A 26,187-nucleotide genomic window follows, 5' to 3' on the forward strand; every position below is an offset into this window, starting at 1 on the left:
AAAAAAAATTCTTTCACCTTTACTCAACCAGGTAGGCTTGTTGAGAACAAGTTCTCATTAACAACTGCGACCTGGCCAAGATAAAGCAAAGCAGTGCGACACAAACAGCAACACAGAGTTACACATGGAATAAACAAACATACAGTCAATAACACTATAGAAAAAGTATATATACAGTGTGTGCAAATGAGGTAAGGCAATAAATAGGCCATAGTGGCGAAATAATTACAATTTAGCAATTAAACTCTGGAGTGATAGATGTGCAGAAGATGAATGTACAAGTAGAGATACTAGCGTGCAAAGGAGCAAAAAATACAAATAAATAACAGTATGGGGATGAGGTAGTTGGATGGGCAATTTATAGATGGGCTATGTACAGGTGCAGTGATCTGTGAGCTGCTCTGATAGCTGGTGCTTAAAGCTAGTGAGGGAGATATGAGTTCCAGTCATTGTCAGCAGAGAACTGGAAGGAAAGGCGGCCAAAGAGGAATTGGCTTTGGAGGTGACCAGTGAAATATACTTGCTGGAGCGTATGCTGCTGGTGGGTGCTGCTATGGTGACCAGTGAGCTGAGATAAGGTGGGGCTTTACCTAGCAAAGACTTATAGATGACCTGGAGCCAGTAGGTTTGGCGACATGAAGCGAGGGCCAGCCAACGAGAGCATACAGGTCGCAGTGGTGGGTAGTAAGTGGGGCTTTGGTGACAAAACGGATGGCACTATGATAGACTACATCCAATTTGCTGAGTAGAATGTTGGAGGCTATTTTGTAAATTACATCGCCGAAGTCAAGGATCAGCAGTATAGTCAGTTTTGAGGGTATGTTTGGCAGCATGAGTGAAGGATGCTTTGTTGCGAAATAGGAGGCAGATTCTAGATTTAATTTTGGATGTGCGATGCTTAATGTGAGTATGGAAGGAGAGTTTACAGTCTAACCAGAGACCTAGGTATTTGTAGTTGTCCACATATTCTAGGTCACAACCTTCCAGAGTAGTGATGCTAGTCAGATGGGAGGGTGCGGGCAGCAATCGGAAGGCGTGTTGTATGGTGTTGAAGCTCGTTTGGAGGTTTGTTAGCACAGTGTCCAAAGAAAGGCCAGATGTATACAGAATGGTGTCATCTGCGTAGAGGTGGATCAGAGAATCACCAGCAGTAAGAGCGACATCATTGATGTATACAGAGAAAAGGGTCGACCTGAGAATTGAACCCTGTGGTACCCCCATAGAGACTGCCAGAGGTCCAGACAACAGGCCCCCCGATTTGACACACTCTATCTAAGAAGTAGTTGGTAAACCAGGCGAGGCAGTCATTTGAGATGCCAAGGCTATGGAGTCTGCCAAAAAGATTGTGGTGATTGACAGAGTAGAAAGCCTTGGCCAGGTCAATGAAGATGGCTGCACAGTACTGTCTTTTATTGATGGTGGTTATGATAACGTTTAGGACCTTGAGCGTTGCTGAGGTGCACCCTTGACCAGCTCGGAAACCAGATTGCAAAGTGGAGAAGGTACGGTGGAATTCAAAATGGTCGGTGATCTGTTTATTAAATTTACTTTCAAAGATTTTAGATAGGCAGGGCAGGATAGATATAGGTCTATAACAGTTTGGGTCTAGTGTCTCCCCCTTTGAAGAGGGGGATGACCGCGGCAGTTTTCCAATCTTTGGGGATCTCAGACGATACGAAAGAAATACTGAATAGGCTAGTAATAGGGGTTGCGACAATTTCGGCAGATAATTTTAGAAAGAGAGGGTCCAGATTGTCTAGTCCAGTTGATTTGTAGGGATCCAGATTTGGCAGTTCTTTCAGAGCATCAGCTGTCTGGTTTTGGGTGAGGGAGAAGCGGGAGGGTTGGGCAAGTTGCTGCAGGTGGTGCTGAGATGTTGGCCGGGGTAGTGGTAGCCAGGTGGAAAGCATGGCCAGCCGTGGAAAAATGCTTATTGAAATGATCGATTATCGTAGATTTATCGGTGGTGGCAGTGTTTCCTATCCTCAGTGCAGTGGGCAGCTGGGAAGAGGTGCTCTTATTCTCCATGGACTTTAGTGTCTCAAAACTTTTTGGAATTAGTGCTACAGGAAGCAAATTTCTGTTTAAAAAGCTAGCCTTAGCTTTCCTAACTTACTGAGTATATTGGTTCCTGACTTCCCTGAAAAGTTGCATATCGCGGGGCCTATTTGATGCTAATGCAGAACGCCACAGGATTTTTTTGTGCTGGTCAAGGGCAGTCAAGTCCGGGGTGAACCAAGGGCTATATCTGTTCCTAGTTCTACATTTTTTGAATGGGGCATGCATATTTAAAATGGCGAAGAAAGCACTTTTGAAGAGCAATCAGGCATCCTCTACTGACGGGATGAGGTCAATATCCTTCCAGGATACCCGGGCCAGGTCGATTAGCCAGGCCTGCTCGCTGAAGTGTTTTAGGGAGCGTTTGACAGTGATGAGGGGTGACTGTTTGAAGTTGAAGACAGCAGAGGTGTATTTAGAGGGTAGGTTGGTCAGGATGATATCTAAGAGGGTGCCCATGGTTATGGATTTAGGGTTTACCTGGTAGGTTCCTTGATGATTTGTGTGAGATTGAGGGCATCTAGCTTAGATTGTAGGATGGCCGGGCTCTTAAGCATGTCCCAGTTTAGGTCCCATAACAGTACGAACTCTGAAGATAGATGGGAGAGATCAATTCATATATGGTGTCCAGGGTACAACTGGGGACCGAGGGGGTTCTATAACAAGCGGCAACGGTGAAAGACTTGTTTCTGGAAAGGTGGATTTTTAAAAGTACAAGTTCGTATTGTTTGGGCACAGACCTGGATAGTGTGACTGAACTCTGGAGGCTCTGCAGTAGATTGCAACTCCACCCACTTTGGCAGTTCTATCTTGTCGAAAATGTTACAGTCAGGATTTTTGGTGGCCTTCCTAAGCCAGGATTCAGACACGGCTAGGACATCCGGGTTGGCGGAGTGTGCTAAAGCACTGAATAAAACAAACTTAGGGAGGAGGCTTCTAATGTTAACATGCATGAAACCAATGCTTTTACGGTTTCAGAAGTCAACAAATGAGAGCGCCTGGGGAATGGGAGTGATGCTGTGGGTTGCAGGGCCTGGGTTAACCTCTACATCACCAGAGGAACAAAGGAGGAGTAGGATAAGAGTATGGCTAAAGGCTAAAAGAACTGGTCGTCTATTGCGTTCAGAACAGAGAGTAAAAGGAGCAGGTTTCTGGGCGCGGAAAAATAGATTCAAGGCATAATGTACAGACAAGGTTATGGTAGGATGTGAGTACAGTGGAGTTAAGCCTAGGTATTGAGTGATTATGAGAGAGGTTTTGTCTCTAGAGGCACCATTTAAGCCATGTGTGGGGGGTGGAACATAAGAGCTAGCTAGCAGGGCTGGAGGATCTACAGTGAAATAAGACAAAAATTACTAACCAAAACAGGAAATAGACAAGGTAATTGACATTAGGGAGAGGCATGTGTAGCCAAGTGATCATAGGCTCCAGTGAATAGATAGGCGAGGTGGAGGCACGGCGATTCTGACAGCTAGCAGGCCGGGGCTAGCAGCAGGCTAGCAGATGGGCCTCAGGGGGACGTCGCAATGGAAGAGCTTGTTGAAACCCCCTCGGACGGTTACGTCGGTAGGCCAGACGTGATGGATCGCGGGGCTCCGTGTCGGCAGCAAAGGGTCCAGGCCAATTGGCAAAAGAGGAAATTGAAGCCCAGGGATTGCTAGATGGATCTCCTCGGATAGCCAGGAGCCTAGTTCGAGGCTAGCTCCAGGCTAACTGGTGCTTGCTTCGGGACAGAGACGTTATACAGGAGTAGCCACTCGGATAGCAGCTAGCTAGCTGTGATGATCCGAGTAAAGGTTCAGAGCTTGCGGTAGGAATCCGGAAATGTGGTAGAGAAAAGCAGTCCGATATGCTCTGGGTAGATATCACACTGTGCAGGCTGGCAGGAGTTGCCCGGGCTGAGGCTGGCAGTCCAAGTTAACGGTGATGACCGCTAGCAGTGGCTAACTGAAGACTAGCTCGTAGCTAGCCTCTGAAGGGGGTTCCGGTTCAAAAGTGTAAAAATAGCAGATCCATAACACATTGGGTGAGACATGTTGCAGGAGAGTATTTTCAGTCCATAGATGGAAAATGAGATTTAAAATAATAAAAATATTGTCAGGATTTGGCCAGGGTTGTTCCGGGTTTTGGTCACTAGATGCCCCCATTGTGCTTTTTGACCTTATGTTTTTTCCCTTGTTCCCCATTATTATTTGCACCTGTGCCTCGTTTTCCCTGATTGTATTTAAACCCTTAGTTTCCCTCAGTTCTGTGCTCTGTGTTTGTATGTTAGCACCCAGCCCTAGTGTTCTGTGTATTCTTGTCGTTTCCGGTGGATGCTCTTGTGGAATTCTGTTTTTGTTTTCGAGTATCTCTTGAGGCTTTTTTTGTGCTATTCCTACCACCTTTTGGATTTGCCATTTTTTGTATTGAAGGACTTCTCCTTTTTACTTTATTAAATACACCGTCTTAAGTACTGCTGTGTCTGCCTCATCTTCTGGGTTCTGCTGACTATTCGTGGCTCAGTTGGTTAAGTGACTGTTTCTCACTCCGGTGACCCAGGTTCGTAACCGGGTCCTGACAGAAACACAGAGCCAAAAATGAACCCAGAGGCAGCCAGTTCCCAGGACCTTTTGCCATGCTGTCCCACCACCAGGAGACTGTCCAACGCCACGAAGCCGCCCTGGTTCAGCAAGAGGCCTTAATGGCTAGACATTCTCATCTTCTGTCGGAGATGCTGACTTCCATTAAGCAAATATCTGATCGTCTTACCCCGGCAACAGTTCCCGTCCCAGTACCTCAGATTCACGTACCCATGGCAGTTAACCCCCTGGCTGAACCTCGTCTTCCACCTCCCCAACGGTTCTCAGGTGATCCAAGTGCTTGTAAAGGGTTTCTCACCCAATGTTCTCTCTCCTTTGAGCTACAACCCTCGTCGTTTCCCACCAACCGGTCTAAGATCGCTTATATCATCACCCTGCTGTCGGAAAAAGCCCTGGCCTGGGCTACTGCTGTGTGGGATGCCCATAGTTCCTGCTGTGCCAGCTACTCTGCCTTTGCTGAGGAATTCAAACAAGTGTTTCAAGGCCCAAGCAGTGGTTCTGACTCAGCCAAACAGCTCCTGACTCTCCACCAAGGTTGGCGCAGCGTGACGGACTATGCCATCCAGTTCCGCACGGTGGCAGCAGCAAGTGGCTGGAACAACGAGGCGCTCACGGTGTGCTTTCTGAAAGGCCTTTCCGACACTATCCAAGATGAACTGGCCACTCGGGAACCACCGGACAATCTCGAGTCCCTGATCAAGTTGGCCTCACGCATTGACCAGCGTCTGAGAGAGAGAGAACTCAACCGTAGACCTCTAGCCCCTATCAGTCCCAGCTCCGAGTCCCCACCTTTATCCTCGCTGGCTCCATCGGAACCCATGCAGATTGGACGCATCTCCCAGGCTGAGAGAGACCGCCGGATGAGGGAGCGACGCTGTCTATATTGCGGCAAACCGGGCCATTTCCGTTCCACGTGTCCCGGGCTCCAGGGAAACGCTCTGTCCCGTACAGACCGGGGGGAACTGTAACGGGAAACATAACCTCCTCCCATCCGTCCAACTCCCGTCTGCTCATTCCAGTCACCCTCTCCTGGGACAACCACAAGCTTCACCTTCAAGCCTTGGTAGACTCTGGAGCCGCAGGTAACTTCATGGATGGTGTCTGGGCGAAGGAGAATGGCGTTCCCTCTGAACCTCTAAGTGAACCCATGAGGGTCACTACATTGGATGGAAGCCCTTTGGGATCTGGACTTGTCACTCATGTCACTACCTCCTTGCGACTTTCAGTTTCACAACACCAGGAATTGATGAACTTTCATTTGATCTCCTGTTCCGAGTTCCCTCTCGTCCTTGGATACCCCTGGCTTCACAGCCATAACCCTCACATCGACTGGTCTGTGGGCACTATCAAGCAGTGGGGTCCTACGTGCCAAGCTACTTGTATTTTCCAGAATTCCCCGAGTTCTACTCCCGAGTCTTTAGAATCCATCGACCTGACCCGAGTTCCCAAGTGTTACCATGACCTCAAACTGGTGTTTAGCAAACAGAGGGCCACCATGCTACCACCCCATAGACCTTACGATTGCCCCATCGACCTGTTTCCGGGCACTTGCCCCCTAGGGGTCGGATCTTTTCCCTATCTCCACCCGAACGAGCTGCTATGGATACCTACATCAAGGACGCTCTGGAAGCAGGCCTCATGCGTTCATCCACCTCCCCGGCGGGAGCAGGGTTTTTCTTTGTGGCCAAGAAAGACGGTGGATTACGTCCTTGCATCGACTACCGGGGACTCAATGCCATAACCGTCCGTAACCGTTACCCGCTACCCCTTATGGCCACAGCCTTCGAGCTGCTCCAGGAAGCAGTTGTTTTCACTAAGCTTGACCTGCGGAACGCATACCATCTTGTGCGGATAAGACCTGGTGACGAGTGGAAGACCGCTTTCAACACGCCTACTGGTCACTATGAATACTTGGTGATGCCCTTCGGCCTGACCAACGCCCCAGCGGTGTTCCAAGCGCTCATAAACGATGTGCTTAGGGATATGCTTAACATATTTGTGTTCGTTTACTTGGATGACATCCTCATCTTTTCGAGCTCCCTTCAAGAACACACTAAGCATGTCAGACAAGTACTCAAACGCCTCCTGGACAGCCATCTGTACGTTGCCGGAAAAATGTGAATTCCATTCATCCCGAGTACAATTCCTGGGATTTGTAGTGGAACCCGGTCGAGTCCAAATGGACCCCAGGAAGGTAGGGGCGGTAGCGGATTGGCCCACCCCCAAATCCGTTAAGGAAGTTCAGCGTTTCCTGGGCTTCACAAACTTTTACCGCAAGTTCATCAAGAACTTCAGCTTGGTGGCAGCCCCTCTCTCAGCTTTAACCAAGGGTGGCAATGCAAGGTTTTTGTGGGGAAGAGAAGCTGAGACGGCCTTCCAAGGACTCAAGCAGCGCGTTCTCTCTGCTCCCATCCTGATACTACCGACTACGGATGAACCATTTGTGGTGGAGGTAGACGCATCAGAGGTTGGTGTTGGAGCTGTCCTGTCTCAGAGGGGTGAAGACAAGAAGCTTCATCCGTGCGCTTTCTTCTCACACCGGCTTACCCCGACTGAGAGGAACTACGATGTGGGGATCGTGAACTCCTAGCGGTTAAGATGGCATTGAAGGAATGGAGACACTGGCTCGAGGGGGCTTCTCACCCGTTTCAAGTGCTTACGGACCACAAAAATCTGGAGTATATCCAGCAGGCGAAGCGGTTGAACTCTAGACAAGCTAGATGGTCTCTTTTCTTCAATCGATTCCAGTTTATCCTCACCTATCGGCCCGGGTCGAAGAATCTCAAACCGGATGCCCTGTCCCGAGTCTACGCTCCTGCCATTCGAGATGACACGGACATGCCTGTCCTTCCTGCTGCTAAGATTGTGGCTCCGATCTCGTGGCAAGTTGAGGATACCGTGAGACGTGCTCAAGCTAGCGAACCGGAAAAGGAGGTCCTGCCAATCGGTTGTTTGTCCCCAAGGCAGTGAGGACTCAGGTCCTTCTGTGGGGGCACTCCTCTCGCCTCACCTGTCATCCGGGCGTAGGTCGCACCTTGGAGTTCATCCAGCGTAAGTTCTGGTGGCCTACCATAAGAGAAGACATTGACACTTTCGTCAATGCCTGTCCCGTGTGCTGCCAGGGCAAATCTTCTCACCTCCGCCCTCAAGGACTCCTTCACCCTTTACCTGTTCCCCACAGACCCTGGTCCCATATCTCATTGGACTTTATTACTGGACTTCCTCCATCCCATGGCAATACTACTATCCTAGTCATAATCGACAGGTTTTCAAAGGCGGCCAGGTTCGTCCCTCTGACTAAGTTACCTTCTGCCAAGGAAACGGCTGAGTTGGTAATTAATCATGTGTTCCGAGTCTTCGGCATTCCTCAAGATATGGTTTCTGACAGAGGTCCCCAGTTCGCCTCAAGGTTTTGGAAGGCCTTCTGCCAACTCATGGGGGCTTCTGCCAGTCTATCTTCAGGGTACCATCCGGAGTCCAACGGCCAAACAGAGAGGATGAATCAAGAGCTGGAAACCACCCTCCGATGTATGACTCGTGACAACCCGTCCACATGGTCATCCTTTATTGTTTGGGCCGAATACGCGCACAACACCTTGCGCTCTTCCTCCACTGGTATGTCCCCGCACGAGTGTCAGTTTGGCTATGCTCCTCCATTGTTCCCGGACCAGGAGGCAGAAGTCAGAGTGCCTTCAGCCTTGAAGTTCGTCAGACGCTGTCGGCTTATGTGGAGGAAGACCCGTCTTAATCTTATGCGTTCCTCACAGAGGTACCAACAACAAGCCAACAGACGTCGCCGTCCCGGGCCTACCCTGCGCCCCGGCCAGAGAGTCTGGCCAGAGAGTCTTACCTCTACGGGTGGAGTCTCGCAAGCTGTCCCAAAAATACATCGGTCCCTTCAAGGTTGCCAGGAGAGTTAACCCAGTTTCTTATCGCCTACACTTACCCAGATCCCTTAAGATTAATCCCACATTTCACATTTCATTGTTAAAACCTGTTGTTTTTTCTCCCCTTGTCCCGGCAGACAGACCTCCCCTCCGCCTCGTGTCATTGGAGGCCAGCCGGCTTATACCGTCCATCGGATACTGGATTCCCGCCGGGTGCAGCGGTCCTGGCAGTATCTGGTGGACTGGGAAGGCTACGGTCCCGAGGAGCGCTCCTGGGTTCCTGCCAAAGACATCCTGGACCCTGACCTCATTCGTCAGTTCAGGGCCCTCCACCCTGAGAGAGCTGGTAGGAATGTCAGAGCCGTTCCTAGGGGGGATTCTGTCAGGATTTGGCCAGGGTTGTTCCGGGTTTTGGTCACTAGATGCCCCCATTGTGCTTTTTGACCTTATGTTTTTTTCCTTGTTCCCCATTATTATTTGCACCTGTGCCTCGTTTCCCCTGATTGTATTTAAACCCTTAGTTTCCCTCAGTTCTATGCTCTGTGTTTGTATGTTAGCACCCAGCCCTAGTGTTCTGTGTATTCTTGTCGTTTCCGGTGGATGCTCTTGTGGAATTCTGTTTTTGTTTTCGAGTATCTCTTGAGGCTTTTTTTGTGCTATTCCTACCACCTTTTGGATTTGCCATTTTTTGTATTGAAGGACTTCTCCTTTTTACTTTATTAAATACACCGTCTTAAGTACTGCTGTGTCTGCCTCATCTTCTGGGTTCTGCTGACTATTCGTGGCTCAGTTGGTTAAGTGACTGTTTCTCACTCCGGAGACCCAGGTTCGTAATCGGGTCCTGACAAATATATATGAATAAAAACGATATATACAAGGGACGGGACAAGACAGTCAAAACAAACCTCCCACTGCTACGTCATCTTGGATTTGTTTTGTTTTTAAGATAGCTTCATACGGTCCACCACCTAACATTGGGTATTACTATTGGCCTTTTTTATCATTTGAATAATCCTTGAATAATCCTCAGCATGCTTTGCAATTGCTAATATTTACAAATACATTTATATTTAGTATTACACCATAGTGCTTCTTCTGATGGCAATACAGGGTGAAAAGGGGCCACAAAATTGTGGACAGATGTCATTTCTTTATAGAAAAGTATTTAGTATTTTGAAAATACAAATTATAGCTCTCGAAGGTATCTTGTTACAAAATACATTGGAGTGTAGTTCAGTCACTTGTAATAAAAAAAAAATTGCTAAATACTCAGGAGAAATTTAAATACATATTTCAAATACATGTAAAAGAAATAGTGCCCATCTCTGCTCCTGACCAGACCTGGTCTGGTTATCAATAATCTATAGGAGTTATAAGGGAAGGATGAGAATAGCTATCTTGTGAACAAGTCATTTCCTATTGCATGTATAATTTAGCTGTGAAATAGGAAGGGATGGAGAGGAATTCACAGCCACCAATAAATCAGATGACAAAGGGGGGGCTTTATGGCTTTATGGCGAGGAGAGATATAGAGAAGAGGAGCACCTGGTAATCATCTTCATAAAGCTCCCTTTGAAAATGCTGATTCAGGAGCTGTGTATTCTGATGTGGCAGTACTGGTGTGGCTCAGGATGCTGACAGGAGTTTGGGTGGTGAAATACTAGCCTACATCTGTTCTTTCAGCCATGCAGGATTGAGGGCACTACATGTAATTGATTATAAGGTTTAATGGATCCATTTTGCCACAGTTTGATTATCCAACAGGGCTCTCTTTAGAAATAAATAACACAAGCAGATTAGGGTTTAACCATTAATCTCCTCAGATGGACCACTCCTCTATCACTCCCACACACACTGAAGTCCCCGTCACAAACGGCATGTGGTTTTAATGTCATTATCCTAGCCTATATAGACAAATAAATATCCCTCATTATACTGTCATTTCAAAAAGGTTAGGAATGCCTCTCCATGACATCCTTATTGGTTGTTACTGTTGTGTCCATGCTGTAGAAATGGCTCTATTGAAGAGATTGCTACCAATGAATCCATTTCAACATATCATATCTAAGCAAAAAACCTTCCACAGTAGCCTCCCCCAGGCAGTAGTCAGCCACTTCATTTTGTATTTATTGCTCCATGACAACTGACGTCAGACAATCTCCTACTGTACATATAATACATATTACACCTAATATACCACCCCCTGTGCAGTCCTTTCAATTGATGCATAGAAGGGCTTTGACCGTCTTGAATGGTCCTACCTCTGGTATACTACAGGAGGCATAGCCGCGAGATGTAGTTTGGGGGTGCTGCGACTACTTCCCCACAGCTAATATGGAATGTATGGGATTTGGCTAAATGTTTATGACTATGTTAAAAACACTGTCTAGTAACCCCTCTGCGATGGTCTTGATGGGTCACCAATGCTCCTCACAGTTCGCCATCAAATGGGGAACTTGCCAAGGCTGTCCAGCATCCAGCCTCCTATTTGCCCTATCACTGGAGACTTTAGCTAAAAACAAATATGTCAATCCCAAGGTATAGGGCAAATATCAGTTAAGGGCACATGCCACCAAGTCGCATTATATGCAGATGACATATTATTGTACCTTGACAATGTACCACAATCCCTCCCTAATTCCCTAATGCATTAAGTATATTCAGACAATTCAGCAGTATATCAAGTGTTAAGATCAACTTCATTAAACGACATCACGCTACCACGTTCCCCAAGGGCACCCCCCCCCCACGCTCAACTCAAAAGATGGCGCACAGAATGCTAAAATATTCTTAGAAATATTTAACCTCCACACATTAACAAGTCCAATAGCTGAAATGAAAGATAAACACCTTGTTCATCTACCCAGCGAGTCAGATTTCTAAAATGTTTTACGGCGAAAACATAGCACATACAGTGCCTTGCGAAAGTATTCGGCCCCCTTGAACTTTGCGACCTTTTGTCACATTTCAGGCTTCAAACATAAAGATATAAAACTGTATTTTTTTGTGAAGAATCAACAACAAGTGGGACACAATCATGAAGTGGAACGACATTTATTGGATATTTCAAACTTTTTTAACAAATCAAAAACTGGAAAATTGGGCGTGCAAAATTATTCAGCCCCTTTACTTTCAGTGCAGCAAACTCTCTCCAGAAGTTCAGTGAGGATCTCTGAATGATCCAATGTTGACCTAAATGACTAATGATGATAAATACAATCCACCTGTGTGTAATCAAGTCTCCGTATAAATGCACCTGCACTGTGATAGTCTCAGAGGTCCGTTAAAAGCGCAGAGAGCATCATGAAGAACAAGGAACACACCAGGCAGGTCCGAGATACTGTTGTGAAGAAGTTTAAAGCCGGATTTGGATACAAAAAGATTTCCCAAGCTTTAAACATCCCAAGGAGCACTGTGCAAACGATAATATTGAAATGGAAGGAGTATCAGACCACTGCAAATCTACCAAGACCTGGCCGTCCCTCTAAACTTTCAGCTCATACAAGGAGAAGACTGATCAGAGATGCAGCCAAGAGGCCCATGATCACTCTGGATGAACTGCAGAGATCTACAGCTGAGGTGGGAGACTCTGTCCATAGGACAACAATCAGTCGTATATTGCACAAATCTGGCCTTTATGGAAGAGTGGCAAGAAGAAAGCCATTTCTTAAAGATATCCATAAAAGGTGTTGTTTAAAGTTTGCCACAAGCCACCTGGGAGACACACCAAACATGTGGAAGAAGGTGCTCTGGTCAGATGAAACCAAAGTGGAACTTTTTTGGCAACAATGCAAAATGTTATGTTTGGCGTAAAAGCAACACAGCTCATCACCCTGAACACACCATCACCACTGTCAAACATGGTGGTGGCAGCATCATGGTTTGGGCCTGCTTTTCTTCAGCAGGGACAGGGAAGATGGTTAAAATTGATGGGAAGATGGATGGAGCCAAATACAGGACCATTCTGGAAGAAAACCTGATGGAGTCTGCAAAAGACCTGAGACTGGGACGGAGATTTGTCTTCCAACAAGACAATGATCCAAAACATAAAGCAAAATCTACAATGGAATGGTTCAAAAATAAACATATCCAGGTGTTAGAATGGCCAAGTCAAAGTTCAGACCTGAATCCAATCGAGAATCTGTGGAAAGAACTGAAAACTGCTGTTCACAAATTCTCTCCATCCAACCTCACTGAGCTCGAGCTGTTTTGCAAGGAGGAATGGGAAAAAAATTCAGTCTCTCAATGTGCAAAACTGATAGAGACATACCCCAAGCGACTTACAGCTGTAATACTTTCGCAAGGCACTGTATGTATATCAAACCACCACAAAGAGACATACAATATGTAGCCATTTTGTCAAGCAAAAGATGCAATCACAAACGCAGGATTAAAAGAAAAATAATTTACTAACCTTTTGAAAATCTTCATCAGATGACAGTAATAGGACATGTTACACAGTACATTTATGTTTTTTTCAATAATATGCAATTTGTATCCATAAATCTCCGTTTACATTGAGCCATGTTCAAAAAATGCTACAGAAATGTACGGAGAAATTATAGATAGCTCCGCCAGATAACGCCAGATAACAGCAATACACATCATAAACTTTGACTAAATATACATGTTCTACATTTCCTTAGAAAGATACACTGCTTCTTAATGCAACCGCTGTGTTACATTTATTTTTAACGTTACAGAATTCGTTCACTAGGCAATAATCTGAGGCGGCGCTCAGACGTAACCAATATTTCTCTGCTATGTTGGAGTCAACAGAAATACAAAATTACAACATAAATATTCCCTTACCTTTGATGGTCTTCGATCAGAATGTAGTGGAAGGAGTCAAACTTACCCAATACATTGTTTGGTTTCAAGTTGTGTGTCTCTGTATAAGCATATGCAAACAGCTTCAGCTGAAATGCACCCAAAATGACTTCTGGTCCCGCACAGTTGCGCATCAAAACTTCAAAATGACATATTATATGTCGACTAAACTGGTCAAACTAAGTGCAGAATCAAGCTTTAGGATGTTATTAACGTACAAAACAATTGGCGATTCAACCGGACAAAAGCAGCTCCTCTCAGGCAATCTGGAACGAAGGAATGATTGTGAACCACTCGCGCCAGAACGCGTGTCTATTTTATCGCGACACCTAGTATTTTGGCTGCCAAAAGGTCAAAGCTCGCGGGATTTTCTCCATTACTCGCCCTATTGAAAGAACACATCCCGCCGAAGACACAGAAACTGATCCCAGATCCGTAGCTGGTTGGGAAGGGTGGGGGCGATGACGTCAAAGTTAGCCCAACTTTCCTGATGAGAGAGAGAGTTTGGGAGAATGGCTGCCCTGTGAGTTCTGCTTTACATACAGACATAATTCGAACGGTTTTAGAAGCTTTAGAGTGTTTTCTATTCAATAATTATTATTATATGCATATATTAGCAATTTTGGACAGATTTCTTTTCTGTTTACTATGGGCACGCAATTCCTCCAAAGGGGGCAGTATTGTGCGTAGCCTTAACAGGCTAAATCATGTCTGCTCCCACTTAGCAAAGCAATGTTAAATCTCAATATAGAATTGAAGATGCCAATTGTGATCCATTTTAAATATCTGGGCATTGACATTTTTCCCTCTCTAAATAAAATTGTTTTAGAGAACTACAAAATGTCACAACTGCAATTATAGCAAATCTCGCCAGATGGTTTAAACGAACATTAACTTCATCAGGTCGAATTTCGATAGTCAAAATGAATGTCTTGCCGTGTCTTGCCAATTTCTTTGTTAGCATGCTTCTTTTGTCCTCGCCATTAGGATACTGGGAAAAGATCCAAAGTTTAGTCTTGAATTTTATATGGAAAGGGAAACGTCACAGAATTAAAATGAGTACACTCTTTTGGGGGTTTTGGGGGTCTAGGTTTACCCAACTTGATCAAGATAAAATTTCTTCCTTGGTTGGAAACAGAGGAAAATATAGTGTCACCATTTACATTGAAAGATGTACTATTCTCTGCCTTAACTCCTATATTTTGCCGTACTCAGTTTGGACCAATCATCGCCCACTCAATACAGACCTGGCAACAAATTGAGAAACTGGGTAATTGGGAAGTGCAATGGCATACCCAAACAACAATATTTAGGAATAACTCCCTACCTTTGGGAGGGAAACCTACTTTTTTTAAACAATTGTCTGAACAAGAAATTAAACTTTTGGACATAATGAATGATGAAGGTTTATTAACCTTTCATGACCTAAAAAATATGTATAATTTATCTCGTTCATCATTTTGATTTTTTTTTTTGCAGTTAAGAGCCGCTATGCACACTTATAGAGTCAACCACTCCCATTCCATCCACTCACTGAGATTTTAGTCAGTCAAAACAGAAGTGGAGGTTTTGTATCCAATCTATATATTAAAAAACTACTAGAAGCCCTCTGTAAACCAATATGAATAGTTATGGTATGGAATAGAGATATTAAAGACTACAAACAAAATACAGATTGGAAAAGAGTCTAAAACAATATCTCAATGTCCTCCCGGAATTTGAATCATCAACTAATACACTACAAATGAATTCACAGATGTTATTTGACTCCGGAAACACTGCCAATTTAAACTTGCTTCTATTCCAAATTGCCTGTTGTGTTCTCAAAAAATATTGGAGCCTACATGCACATGATGTGGGACTGCCCCAGTGTGAAGACATTTTGGTCACAAGTTGCCAGGTCTGTGTCGAGTATAGTTGGTGCTGCCATTCCCTATCTCAACCAATATATTATTGTTGAAGTATGACTCTTCACTGACTCTCATAGTACCACAGAAACGAGTATGGTTGTCTGGACTGACTGTAGCAAAAATAATGTTAGTGACCAGATGGAAGCCTCCACATAAACTCAGCATAACTCGAGGGGTACACAACTTCCTTGACATTCTTTCACTAGAGCACTCCATAGCTCTTTTAGACAGCGCCAAGGAAACAATATTAGATACATTCAGTAGAGGAATCGAAAAGGTCAAAAGCTTATTATGAGTTCATGTAATGTAATCATGTTTGAACGTATCAATTGTATTTTTAATATCTGTATCGAATATCGATGTATGCAGGTTGATTCTATTCATGTGTGCCTTGGTCCCACAAATAATTATACAAACATAAGATGAGTTGCCCATGACGTTTTGTTTCATGCATAGATATGTCCACAACATGAGCCAGTGGGGGGAGAGAGAGAGGGAGGGAGGTGGGAATAGGAATGGGTCACATCTACTGAGAATGGGGGGAGGAGATAGGACAAATAATGTTTGTTTTTTTAATCTACTGTTTTTTGTTTCTTTATAGATGTACAATTTGAATAGTATTGCCTGTCTGGAATCTGAACCCCTCACAAAAAAATAGTAAATAAATAAAAGTTGGTCACACAAAAAAAAGAAGGGATGGAGAGGACGTCACAGCCATCAACAAATCAGATGACAAAGGGGGGGCTTTATGGCGAGGAGAGTTACAGAGAAGAGGAGCATCTGGTAATCATCTTCATAAAGCTCCCTTTGAAAGTGCTAATTCGGGAGCTGTGTATTCTGATGTGGCAGTACTGGTGAGGCTCAGGATGCTGACAGGAGTTTGGGTGGTGAAATACTAGCCTACATCTGTTCTTTCAGCCATGCAGGATTGAGGGCACTAAATGTAATTGATTACAAGGTTTAATGGATCCATTTTGCCACAGTTTGATTATCCAACAGGGCTCTCTTCAGAAATAAATAACACAAGCAGATTAGGGTTTAACCATTAATCTCCTCAGATGGACCACTCCTCTATCACTCCCACACACACTGAAGTCCCCGTCACAAACAACATGTGTGGTTTTAATGTCATTATCCTAGCCTATATAGACAAATAAATATCCCCCCATTATACTGTCATTTCAAAAAGGTTAGGAATGCCTCTCCATGACATCCTTATTGGTTGTTACTGTTGTGTCCATGCTGTAGAAATGGCTCTATTGAAGAGATCGCTACCAATGAATCCATTTCAACATATCAAGTGAAAAATCCTTCCAGTTAATGCCAAACCTGAGACTTCCCCCTCCTCGTCGTCCAGATTCAGACAGAAATGACATTAGTATTCTGAAGCGGCCTCCCCCTAGCAGTAGCTGGTGCCAGCCACTTCATTTGTCATTTATTGCTCCATGACAACTGAAGTAACTGAACCTCTACCCAATGGAACATCTCTGCCAGCCTGGTGGCCTTTTTCCTCATTGTGGCCGAGGCAGTGTTGAGAGGACCTTGGTGGAAATAAGGGCACACATACAATTTTGTGGGGCAATGAGTTGGTTAGTAGGAACCCTGGCCACTAATCCTTCTGAGCTGTTTATTGTATGCACTCCCATGAAGGCTGGCTGAGCTTAGTGGGAGATAGGAGAAGGGGGAGGAACGAGGGGAGAGGAAAGAAGAGAAGAAAGCAGAGGGAAGAAGAGAGGGTGGTTTTTCCTCACTAAAAACTACATCAGACCCCCATTGAGGACAGATGTACAACTGCTATACAAGCATTCATGTTGTCAAAATAACCAAGCCAATGCAATACAAAGTCAATTCAAGCGAATGAAATTGGCCAAAACAACTAAAAGAGTCCTGAAAAACACATTATAGGTTTTGTATTCAGATGCTGATTCATTGCAGTCTTGTTTGAGAGGCAACAGTGACATGGGGGTCCAAACATCAAATATCAGTGCAAGTGCTTTTGAAGTGTGTAAAAAAATATGAAAACAAATGTAGCCTTCTAAGTCAGGCTCACACAAACACAATCCAATGTCAAAAAGCACAGTGTTTTCTCAGATTTCAGCCTGTTTGAACTCCCTCTGCTTGTCTGACACATAATATTTGTGCGCCCCAGTGTAAGACATGAACTCAGCATCTCTCCAGAGCCAGCTACAGGCCCCTGTTTGTAGAGCTGCTCTCTGGGTGCTGTCTGCTGATTCACAAGGCATGACCTTCAGAGGGACTGGGCCACAGCGCAATGTATGTGTCACCAGCAAATGATTAATGAGAGGCAGAGATAGGAAGGTGAGAGGGAGAGAGCGAGAGAGAGGAAGGTGAGAGAGGGATAGGAGTGAGAGGGGGGGAAGGTGATAGAGAGAGAGCTATAACTCAGTTGGTCTAAAACCAGGCAGGTTGTCAGTGCCCTTAAATCTTTACACAACCTTACCAATATTTACCTCCCCATCTTTCCACCATAATATGTACTGCAGGCTTCAGATTTCGACACCCAGATTTCTGTAATGGCTGTATAATGGGTGCTAGCTGATGAGTATTCAGTAATTCATACACATAATTCTGTAATACAACAACAGGCCTACAATTAGTCTGTGAGAAATGGGTTTTTATCAACATATGTTTGAGGTGCTTTAATTCAGCTATAGTCAACCTGACGTCTCCAACTACAGTTTGTTTTGATCAAAAGAGTTGAGAACAAGGTTGCCATGAGCAGTGTGAGTGTGATGAAATCAATTGAACCTACGAGGGTGGTATACCCAAAAAGTCAAAAGTCAATCAGTCTCATGGTATCTGACAGCTTTTTGTGCAGCATATTGTTTCTAACTTCTCCCAAAGCAATTCTGTATAAACTTCAAGGCTACCCCCTGTCTCATGAGCCATTACCCATCTTCATCTCACCTCAGACACTGCTAATTTGGCATGTCTAGACAACCTTGACATCAATCACTGGATAACGACCAATTAACCTTTTAGCCTGGGCTCTCACAGGGCTCCATTACATATCTGGGTTGGCAGCTCTGCCAATTTGTTACAATACATTTCATTCAAATAGTTTCTAAGAATATCAAAACAATGCCCACTCAACATATGTTCAAGGATTGGCCTTCAATTGTGAATGAAACCAGACTCAATGTTAAGATGACACAATAAAGACTTTTCCATATGCAGAGCCTTGATTCAATACACAACCATAAATATAATGTGTCAAATTTAGTTAATTCTCAAGGATGCACACACACACACACAAGTTTGTGTCTTGCTCATCATATTCTTGGTCGTTAGTACACAGATGGTCACATTGTATTTTATAAACGCCTGTTTATTTGGGTACAAATGCATTTATTTAAACAACTTAACTTCTGTCACTCATGTAAACACTGGATAGTACCATTCTCTTGCTAAGCATGCCCTCCAGCATACTCTCTGGACGTTGGGCTTCAATCACTACAGAAAGAGATTGACTGAGATCGAGAAGAATTGCCATAAACGGGGGGATTCAATAATGTCAAACATGCATGGGGAGGGAGATTGATACACATTCCTGATCTCCAATTGATGAAATGCTTCTGTTCTCCGGTCAAAGGATAATCTCACCCACTGATTTATCTGTGATGAGAATGTTTTACAGAACATTGATCTCTCTCCCTTTCCTCCCAATCCACTTACTCTCTCTGTCACACAAAATGTATTGTAACAACAAAACAAAATGGAGCACATGACAATGACATGGATGCAGCGCAGAACAGAACAGCAATAACCTCACATGAAGTACTTGAGCTTTTTTTAAAGCTGAAGATGTCAGCACCACTGATATGGACAAAACCTTATCAAACTAAATCATAATGGACCTGATTACGATTTTTCCATAGAAAAAGAGTTGGAAATATCATGTTTTCCATTGACAAACTTCCATCTATTGAAATACTATAGGCTACAAGAAGCTGTAGCAGAGATGATAAATGAGGTAAGAATGGTATAAAACCATAGGAACCTGTAAACAATTATCAGTCAAATATATTTCCATTCAGAAAATGGAGGGAAAATTGATCAGTATAAAGGACTGGGTCATGGCATCTCTATTCCAATTAAAAGATGAATCTGAATAATGGTTTCATGAACTAGCAATTGAGTACTGTTGAGGAATATTGGGGGGGATGCTGTCCACCTGTTAAACCAAGGACATTACTCTATGTCTGATTCAGCCATACTCATATCTAATTTCTATAAATCAAATCAACCTATACAGAAACTCTTTCCTTGATTTCAAAAGAAAGGGAGTGATACTTGAAACATAAACAGACCAGGGGAGCCATAGAGGAAGGAGAGATTCTGGGCTTTACTATATCATTACATCTCCCTCTGTACTGAATGACTCACAGACATGCAGCCTGGTCTCATAGAATATATGTAACATAGAAAATGTAAATATGGGCCACTCAAATTAGTATGATATGTTATGTTTGATATGGTTACATACACAGAAGGTTACTTAAGGCAAAAAGGAAAGTAGGGTGGTTGGTTGTGGTGGATAAGTAGCCATATAACACAAACGACTAGCAACCCAAAGGTTGTGTGTTTGAACCTCATCACGGACAACTTTAGCATTTTAGCTATTTAGCAACCTTTCAACTACTTACTACTTTTTAGCTAGTTTAATTAGCATGTTAGCTCACCCTTTCCCTCAACCTAACCTTAACTCTTTTAGCTAACCCGTCCTCTAACTCTAACCTTAACCCTTTAACCTAACTCTTAGCCTTAACCCTAACCTTATCCATAAACCCTAGCCTAGCTAATGTTAGCCAGCTATTCAAATTTGTAACATATTGTACATTTTGCAAATTTGTAACATTGTGTACGTTTTCAAATTCGTAACATTTCATACAAAATGGATGATGGACATCCACAAATGAATACATACCATACGAAACGTAACATATCATACTAAATGGTGTGTCTCGGATTTACTGTACCAGTCAAAAGTTTGGACACACCTACTCATTCAAGGGTTTTTCTTTATTTTGACTATTGTCTACATTGTATAATAATAGTTAAGACATCAACACAATGAAACAACACATGGAATCATGTAGTAATCAAAAAAGTCTATACATTTTATATTTGAGATTCTTCAAAGTAGCCACCCTTTGCCTTGATGACAGCTTTGCACTCTTGGCAACCATATTTTGATTTGTTTAAAACTTTTTAGGTTACTACATGATTCCATATGTGTTACTTCCTATTTTTGATGTCTACACAATGTAGAAAATAGTTAAAAATAAAGAAAGACCCTTGAATGAGTAGGTGTGGCTACATTTTAGGCTGGTACTGTACATACAGAATAATACAAAATTCTCTGAGACCAGGTTGTAACATGAGATCACAGCTTGAAAACACAAACTAACAGCTTTTACATTACAAAGCAAGAGGGAGGGCAAAATGAGATTGTAGAGACAAGAAAGTAGGGCTATTGGGGCTTGAAATGTTTCCACCTGAAAATGAAATGTGACCAAAAATGTAATTCAAATGTTAATTGTCTTATATTCAGAAGACATGTTTAAGCTTGCTCTGCATTCTGATGTTTGACATAAAAGAGAACTACAGAAATCCTATTACATTTCCAACTGCTCTGACTGCTCATTGAGGAAGAGAGGACAAGGGATAATAGAGATGAGGAAAACCTCTGCTCTTTTCATCTGCAAGGCTATTAGTTATTCTGCCAACAGAAAACAGATGAAGTATTCCATTTAGTGCTCTCATATACTACATTGGACAAATCCAAGCCAGGACAGCCCGAAAATATTTTTGGGATCTCTAATTGTTCTGGAAATTGTCACATAGATACTTCAGTGGGAGGACTGACCAGGTAAAAGCTATGATCCCTTATTGGTGTCACCTGTTAAATCCACTTCAAATCGGTGTAAATGAAGGGGAGGAGACAGGTTAAAGAAGGATTTTAAGCCTTGAGACAATTGAGACATGGATTGTGTATGTGTGCCATTCAGTGTGTGAATGGGAAAGACAAAAAAATGGAAGTGCCTTTGAACGGGGTATGGTAGAAGGTGCCAGGCACACCGGTTTGAAAATATTTTTTCCTAACAACTAGAAATGAACAAAATCAAAAGGAGTTCATTGAGATAATATAATACCTTAAAGCACACTGTAAGGACTATAATGACACCAAGATTTGTCTGTATCATGTGCTGTTCACGGATCATAGGATTTTACAGGATGCAAGGGTACTTTTAAAATATTAATCTAAATATGTTTGATGTTGGATAAATTAATGTAACATTTTGTGAGCATAAATATATGATATATATAAATATAAGATGTTGTTTGTATCAGGTACGGTTCACGGACAATAGGGTCTTACAGGAAGCATGTATAGGTCTAAAAAGGGCCTAAAATGACAACTTTCATCTTGCTTGGCTACCCAAACTTTTTTGTATAACACCCCTTGTGCCCATCATCACCACAAATGACTTCAATAATGGCAGTCTCAGACTAATGTATGCAGCGAACGATAGAGCGGCAGAAGGATTTTAATGTGAGTCGTCAGGCTAACAAGTTATTATTATTATTTTTATTTAACCATCGTATAACTAGGCTAGCCAGTTAAGAACAGATTCTTAACGTTCATCATGATTTTCTAAAAACAAATTGTGACACAAATGTAAAAAGCATGTCAAACATCCTCTGTCCTGGTTTGGAATCGCCTCATTCTCATATAAGAGCAAGATAGACAGACTGCCTCAGTTCTTCTCACCTCAGCTTTCTCCTGCAGACTGTGGTTGAGAAATGTTCTGCAGAGGACGTCCTCCTGACTAGAAACTGTTCTGCACCTGTGCACTTAATAATGGATGACATTACTGAGAACATGCATCTAAAATACATTTGTGCTTTCGCCTTCGGTGTGTTATGTGGGATTTGAGATACTTGAGGAGGAAATGAAGAAAAACATACTATAACGAGGCAAAGCACTGGTAAGTGGTGCTAAAATATTATATGAAATAGAAACTACCTTCTATAATATTGGTGCAATTCATGAGCAACCTTTCTCCACTCCAATGTGTATGGGCCTTTTGGCTACCAAAGGGAACACTGAGTCAGAGAGAAAGATGCAGACTTAAGTGGCCCTGCTATATCTCCCTCAGCAAAGCATGCCCTGTTAATCATTATCTACTATTCTGCCAAAGGCCAACCAGCCGCAATACAGGGGAAGGCAGATACATGGCATCAGGGAAAGAGGGCACACGCAAAAGTGCCTAATTAAGCATGGGCAAATCAATAAGTATTTCTGTGCGACTTCCTCCCTCAACCCCTTAGCATCTGTCTGTGGTCCTGAGAAGTGGTCATGTAAAAAGAAGCTATGCAGCATGAATTTCCATCTTCAGTAGTCAAAATATGAATGCCATTGCTTTACTTTTGATAAGTATTATTTCAATGTATGCTACACTGTAATACTGCAGCTGTAAGGTCAAATGTGCGAAATAGACTGGCTTAATCTGATTAGATGGCTTGTAATTAAGGGGGCCAGAGGGCCACAATATCAGTTCACATTATTGTTATGCTCAATTTGTAAAGCTTAACAGTATGAGATCTGCTGGGGCTCCCTGTGTCAGATTTTTTTCATCTGGTGGCGCAATTACGCAATGTCCCCTCTCTTTCCAATAATTATTTTGGCTGGGAAACAAATCAATGAACTGATGACCATAAATCCGCTTAATCTTTATCAAATGAGGCTTTGAGAGACATCAGAGGAAACACAGGTGGTTGGATAAAATAGTGGTGATATGTTAAAGGGTAAAAGTAGTAAAGGGAAAACCTTTCTAGTCCATGAACCTTGTTTCCACTTTCCTTCTCTGCCTTTCCCTTCTACCTCAGTGGTTTCCAACCTTTTTTGGTTATTGTACCACCAACGGAATATTGCTCTGCCCGGAGTACCCCTGAAGTACCTTACCAGTAGTCCTATGGTCTCATGAGTCTTCTCAAGTACCCCCTTTAGTACCCCTGGTTGGGAAACACTGCTTTACAGTATACATTCCTCTGTTACTCAGTTCTAAACCACTCAGTGTAGCTCGCTACACAGCCTCTCACTCAGTCTCAGATCTCCAATGCAGACTTACAATGTCCTGTTTAGAAACTGTAAGAAAACAGCCTGATTGCAGTCTCAAGGGCATCTGCTTACTGTGGTACTACATTGTCAACAAAAACCTGCCTGGTTTTGCACCTCTTTGGCTAGAACCAGAAACATCGAATGAAAGAGGCATTGAGAGAGAGAGGCCAGGTTTGAGATAATACTTTAGATCGAACTTATCCTCTACTGAGGATCTCCTGTACTTGATAATTCAATACCTTTACTGAGCTTTAATGTCATGTAATATACCAGCCATTACACCCGAGAGGTGATAAAGGTATAGCCTCTGTCAATTTATCACAATCAAGATAGTATGTAAGAGAGTGAGAGAGTTCAAATAAGACAATAGTGACATTTTACCACATAAAAAAAGCCATCGGCAAGGTTTGCTGTTGTAGCGAATATACACGATAGGCAAAGACTCACTGCACAGTGACTTGATATGGTATGTAAAAACAAAAGTAATCATTCTATTTTGCCTCCAGTAAGATATATATTCAAACAGGAGTGCAGGAAAGCTCAAGCTTCACTCTCTCTTAATCAATTCATGATTTTTTGACTGAAAGAGGCACTGTACTTTACAACATCATCTGGGTTTACAAATGGATCTGAACTAGCCTGGCATGTTATGACTCAAGTCACAATGTATTGACTCATATTTCCTATCCAACAAACAAACAGAGCAAGAGGATAATGTAAAAAATATTTTTATCCCCAAAATCACTGAGAAATTTACCTCTGGTGCCCCGCAGTGGAAATGGATCATACCTCACATTCTCTGGAGCCTGAGATTGTGTATGTGTAGGGTCCAGTCCCATTAACCAGCACATCCATAGTTGCAGAGTTTGCAGGTTTGTAGTCCACATAATACTCTTGCAGAGGTGAGCTGAGAGTGCTTTCTGTTTCCCGCACATTCTTTCGCTGCTTTTTGACCATGGAGCGCTGCTGGAGCTGCTTAATGCTGTTGGGGTAGCGCTTCCAGGACACATAAATAACCAGGAGAATTATAGCCACTGACAGGAAAAGTGCCACACAGCCAGCAATAATCTTATGGAGAGACACATACTCAAAGTCTTGCTCTGGGGTGGTAGGGGAGACCCCTGAAGGAGACGGAATGGTCGTAGCACTGCGAGTCAACTCCTCTTGAACCCGAGATAACGTGGGAAGGGGCAGGAGCTCAGGCTGAGATGGAATGTTGAGGGAGGCTGTGGTTGAGACAAAAGGGGTGGTGGGAGTGACCTTACAGATACTAAATGTCTCTACTGCATCGATCACTTTCTCTCCTTGGGCCTCCTTAGGCCCAGCACAAATCATAGTGGTCTCCTTGTTCCCCTTGAAGTTCCTCAGCCAGGCCACTAAGGGGCAGATGGTAGGGCTACAGTACCACACATTACCAGCTAGGCTGATGGTGGTGAGGGAGATCCAGGCATCCACTGTCTCCTGGGACATGTTGCGAAGCTTATTGGAGTCCAAGTTCAGGGTCTGTAGGTTGGGGAGACATTGGTACGTACTGGCATCCACAACTTGCAGTTCATTTCCAGAAAGGTCCAGTTTTTGCAAGGACGTCCACGTCCAGGTTAGACCCTGGTTTATTGACTTAATTCGGTTCCATTGCAAATAGAGTGCCCGCAGGTTGGTGAGGCGGGGAAAGTGAGAGAAGTTGATCTTTGAGAATTGATTGTGTTCCAAATGAAGCTCGATCAACTTGAGCAGCCCAGCAAAAGCATTTCGAGTCAGGCTTCGCAATCGATTGTAGCCTAGATCGAGGAACTCCAAATTGCGCAAATCCTGAAAAACACGCATTGGGACAGTTTTCAGGGAGTTAGACCGCAAGTGGAGACTAAGCAACTTCCGCATGCCCTGAAATTGACTGGGCTGGAGGGCCTGCAGCTTGTTGTAAGAAAGGTCAAGATTGCGTAAGTTAGGGACAGTATGGAAAGTGTTGTTTTGTAGCTGTGTGATCTTGTTAGAGCTCAGAATCAATTCCTTGAGCCTCCGTACCCCATGGAAGGCTTGGCTGTCCACTGTGTTAATGTAGTTGTGGTCGAGATAAAGCCAAACAAGCTGACTGAGGCCTGAGAACTGACTAGCTCTGAGATTCACTAAACTGTTGTAGCGCAGAGAGAGGCCCTGGCATCCCACAGACACATTGTTTGGCACATCCCGGAAGGCATTGGACTCACAGTATACTATTTTCCCATCACATCTACAGCTTTGAGGACAGGCTCGCTCACTGATTGGAGACGCTAGCAGCCAGCCCTGCACCAACAATGGGATCATGAACCATCTACGTCGCATCAGGGATCCTGCAGACATGGGGAAAAAAGATAAGGACACTCAAAATGTGTATATGTTTATGTCAGTATCTGTTAAAATGATCATGCTGAGAATAAACATGTTGACACTATGAATGAAGTGGGAGGGAAAATGTTACCTAATTTTCCACACTATTTTCTTAAACAAGCTTTATCAACTTGTTTTAGGGGACCAGCAGGCTATAGTCCTTCCCGCTTCTAGAACCGCTTACATTCAAACTAGCACTTGAGATGAGAATAAATCGCTTTCATCCTAGGGACCAGTGCCTATCCACGGTCAGAGGTTGAGAAACACTGATCTGAATGAAAGCCCCGTACCTAGGGGTTGTTTAGGGGAATAGTGGAGAGTGGTACTGTGTGGTAAAACATCTAACTTACACTGAACAAAAATATAAACGCAACATGTACAGTGTTGGTCCCATGTTTCATGAGCTGAAA

The 26,187-nt window shown here is 43.5% G+C and overlaps 1 protein-coding gene across 1 annotated transcript in view; it reads right to left on the reverse strand.

Annotated features, from left to right (window-relative positions):
• The window catches only part of LOC135550480 (leucine-rich repeat transmembrane neuronal protein 4-like), a 63,075-nt gene extending 37,343 nt beyond the window's left edge, over positions 1–25,732 (reverse strand). Inside the window, exon 1 of the mRNA XM_064981372.1 lies at positions 24,203–25,732. Within this exon, the coding sequence (XP_064837444.1) occupies positions 24,203–25,732 (1,530 nt within the window). The remainder of the gene's footprint in view (positions 1–24,202) is intronic.
• Between the last annotated feature and the right edge of the window lie 455 nt (positions 25,733–26,187).

This window comes from Oncorhynchus masou, chromosome 1 (assembly GCF_036934945.1).
Source record: "Oncorhynchus masou masou isolate Uvic2021 chromosome 1, UVic_Omas_1.1, whole genome shotgun sequence".
In the NCBI taxonomy this organism is placed as follows: domain Eukaryota; kingdom Metazoa; phylum Chordata; class Actinopteri; order Salmoniformes; family Salmonidae; genus Oncorhynchus; species Oncorhynchus masou.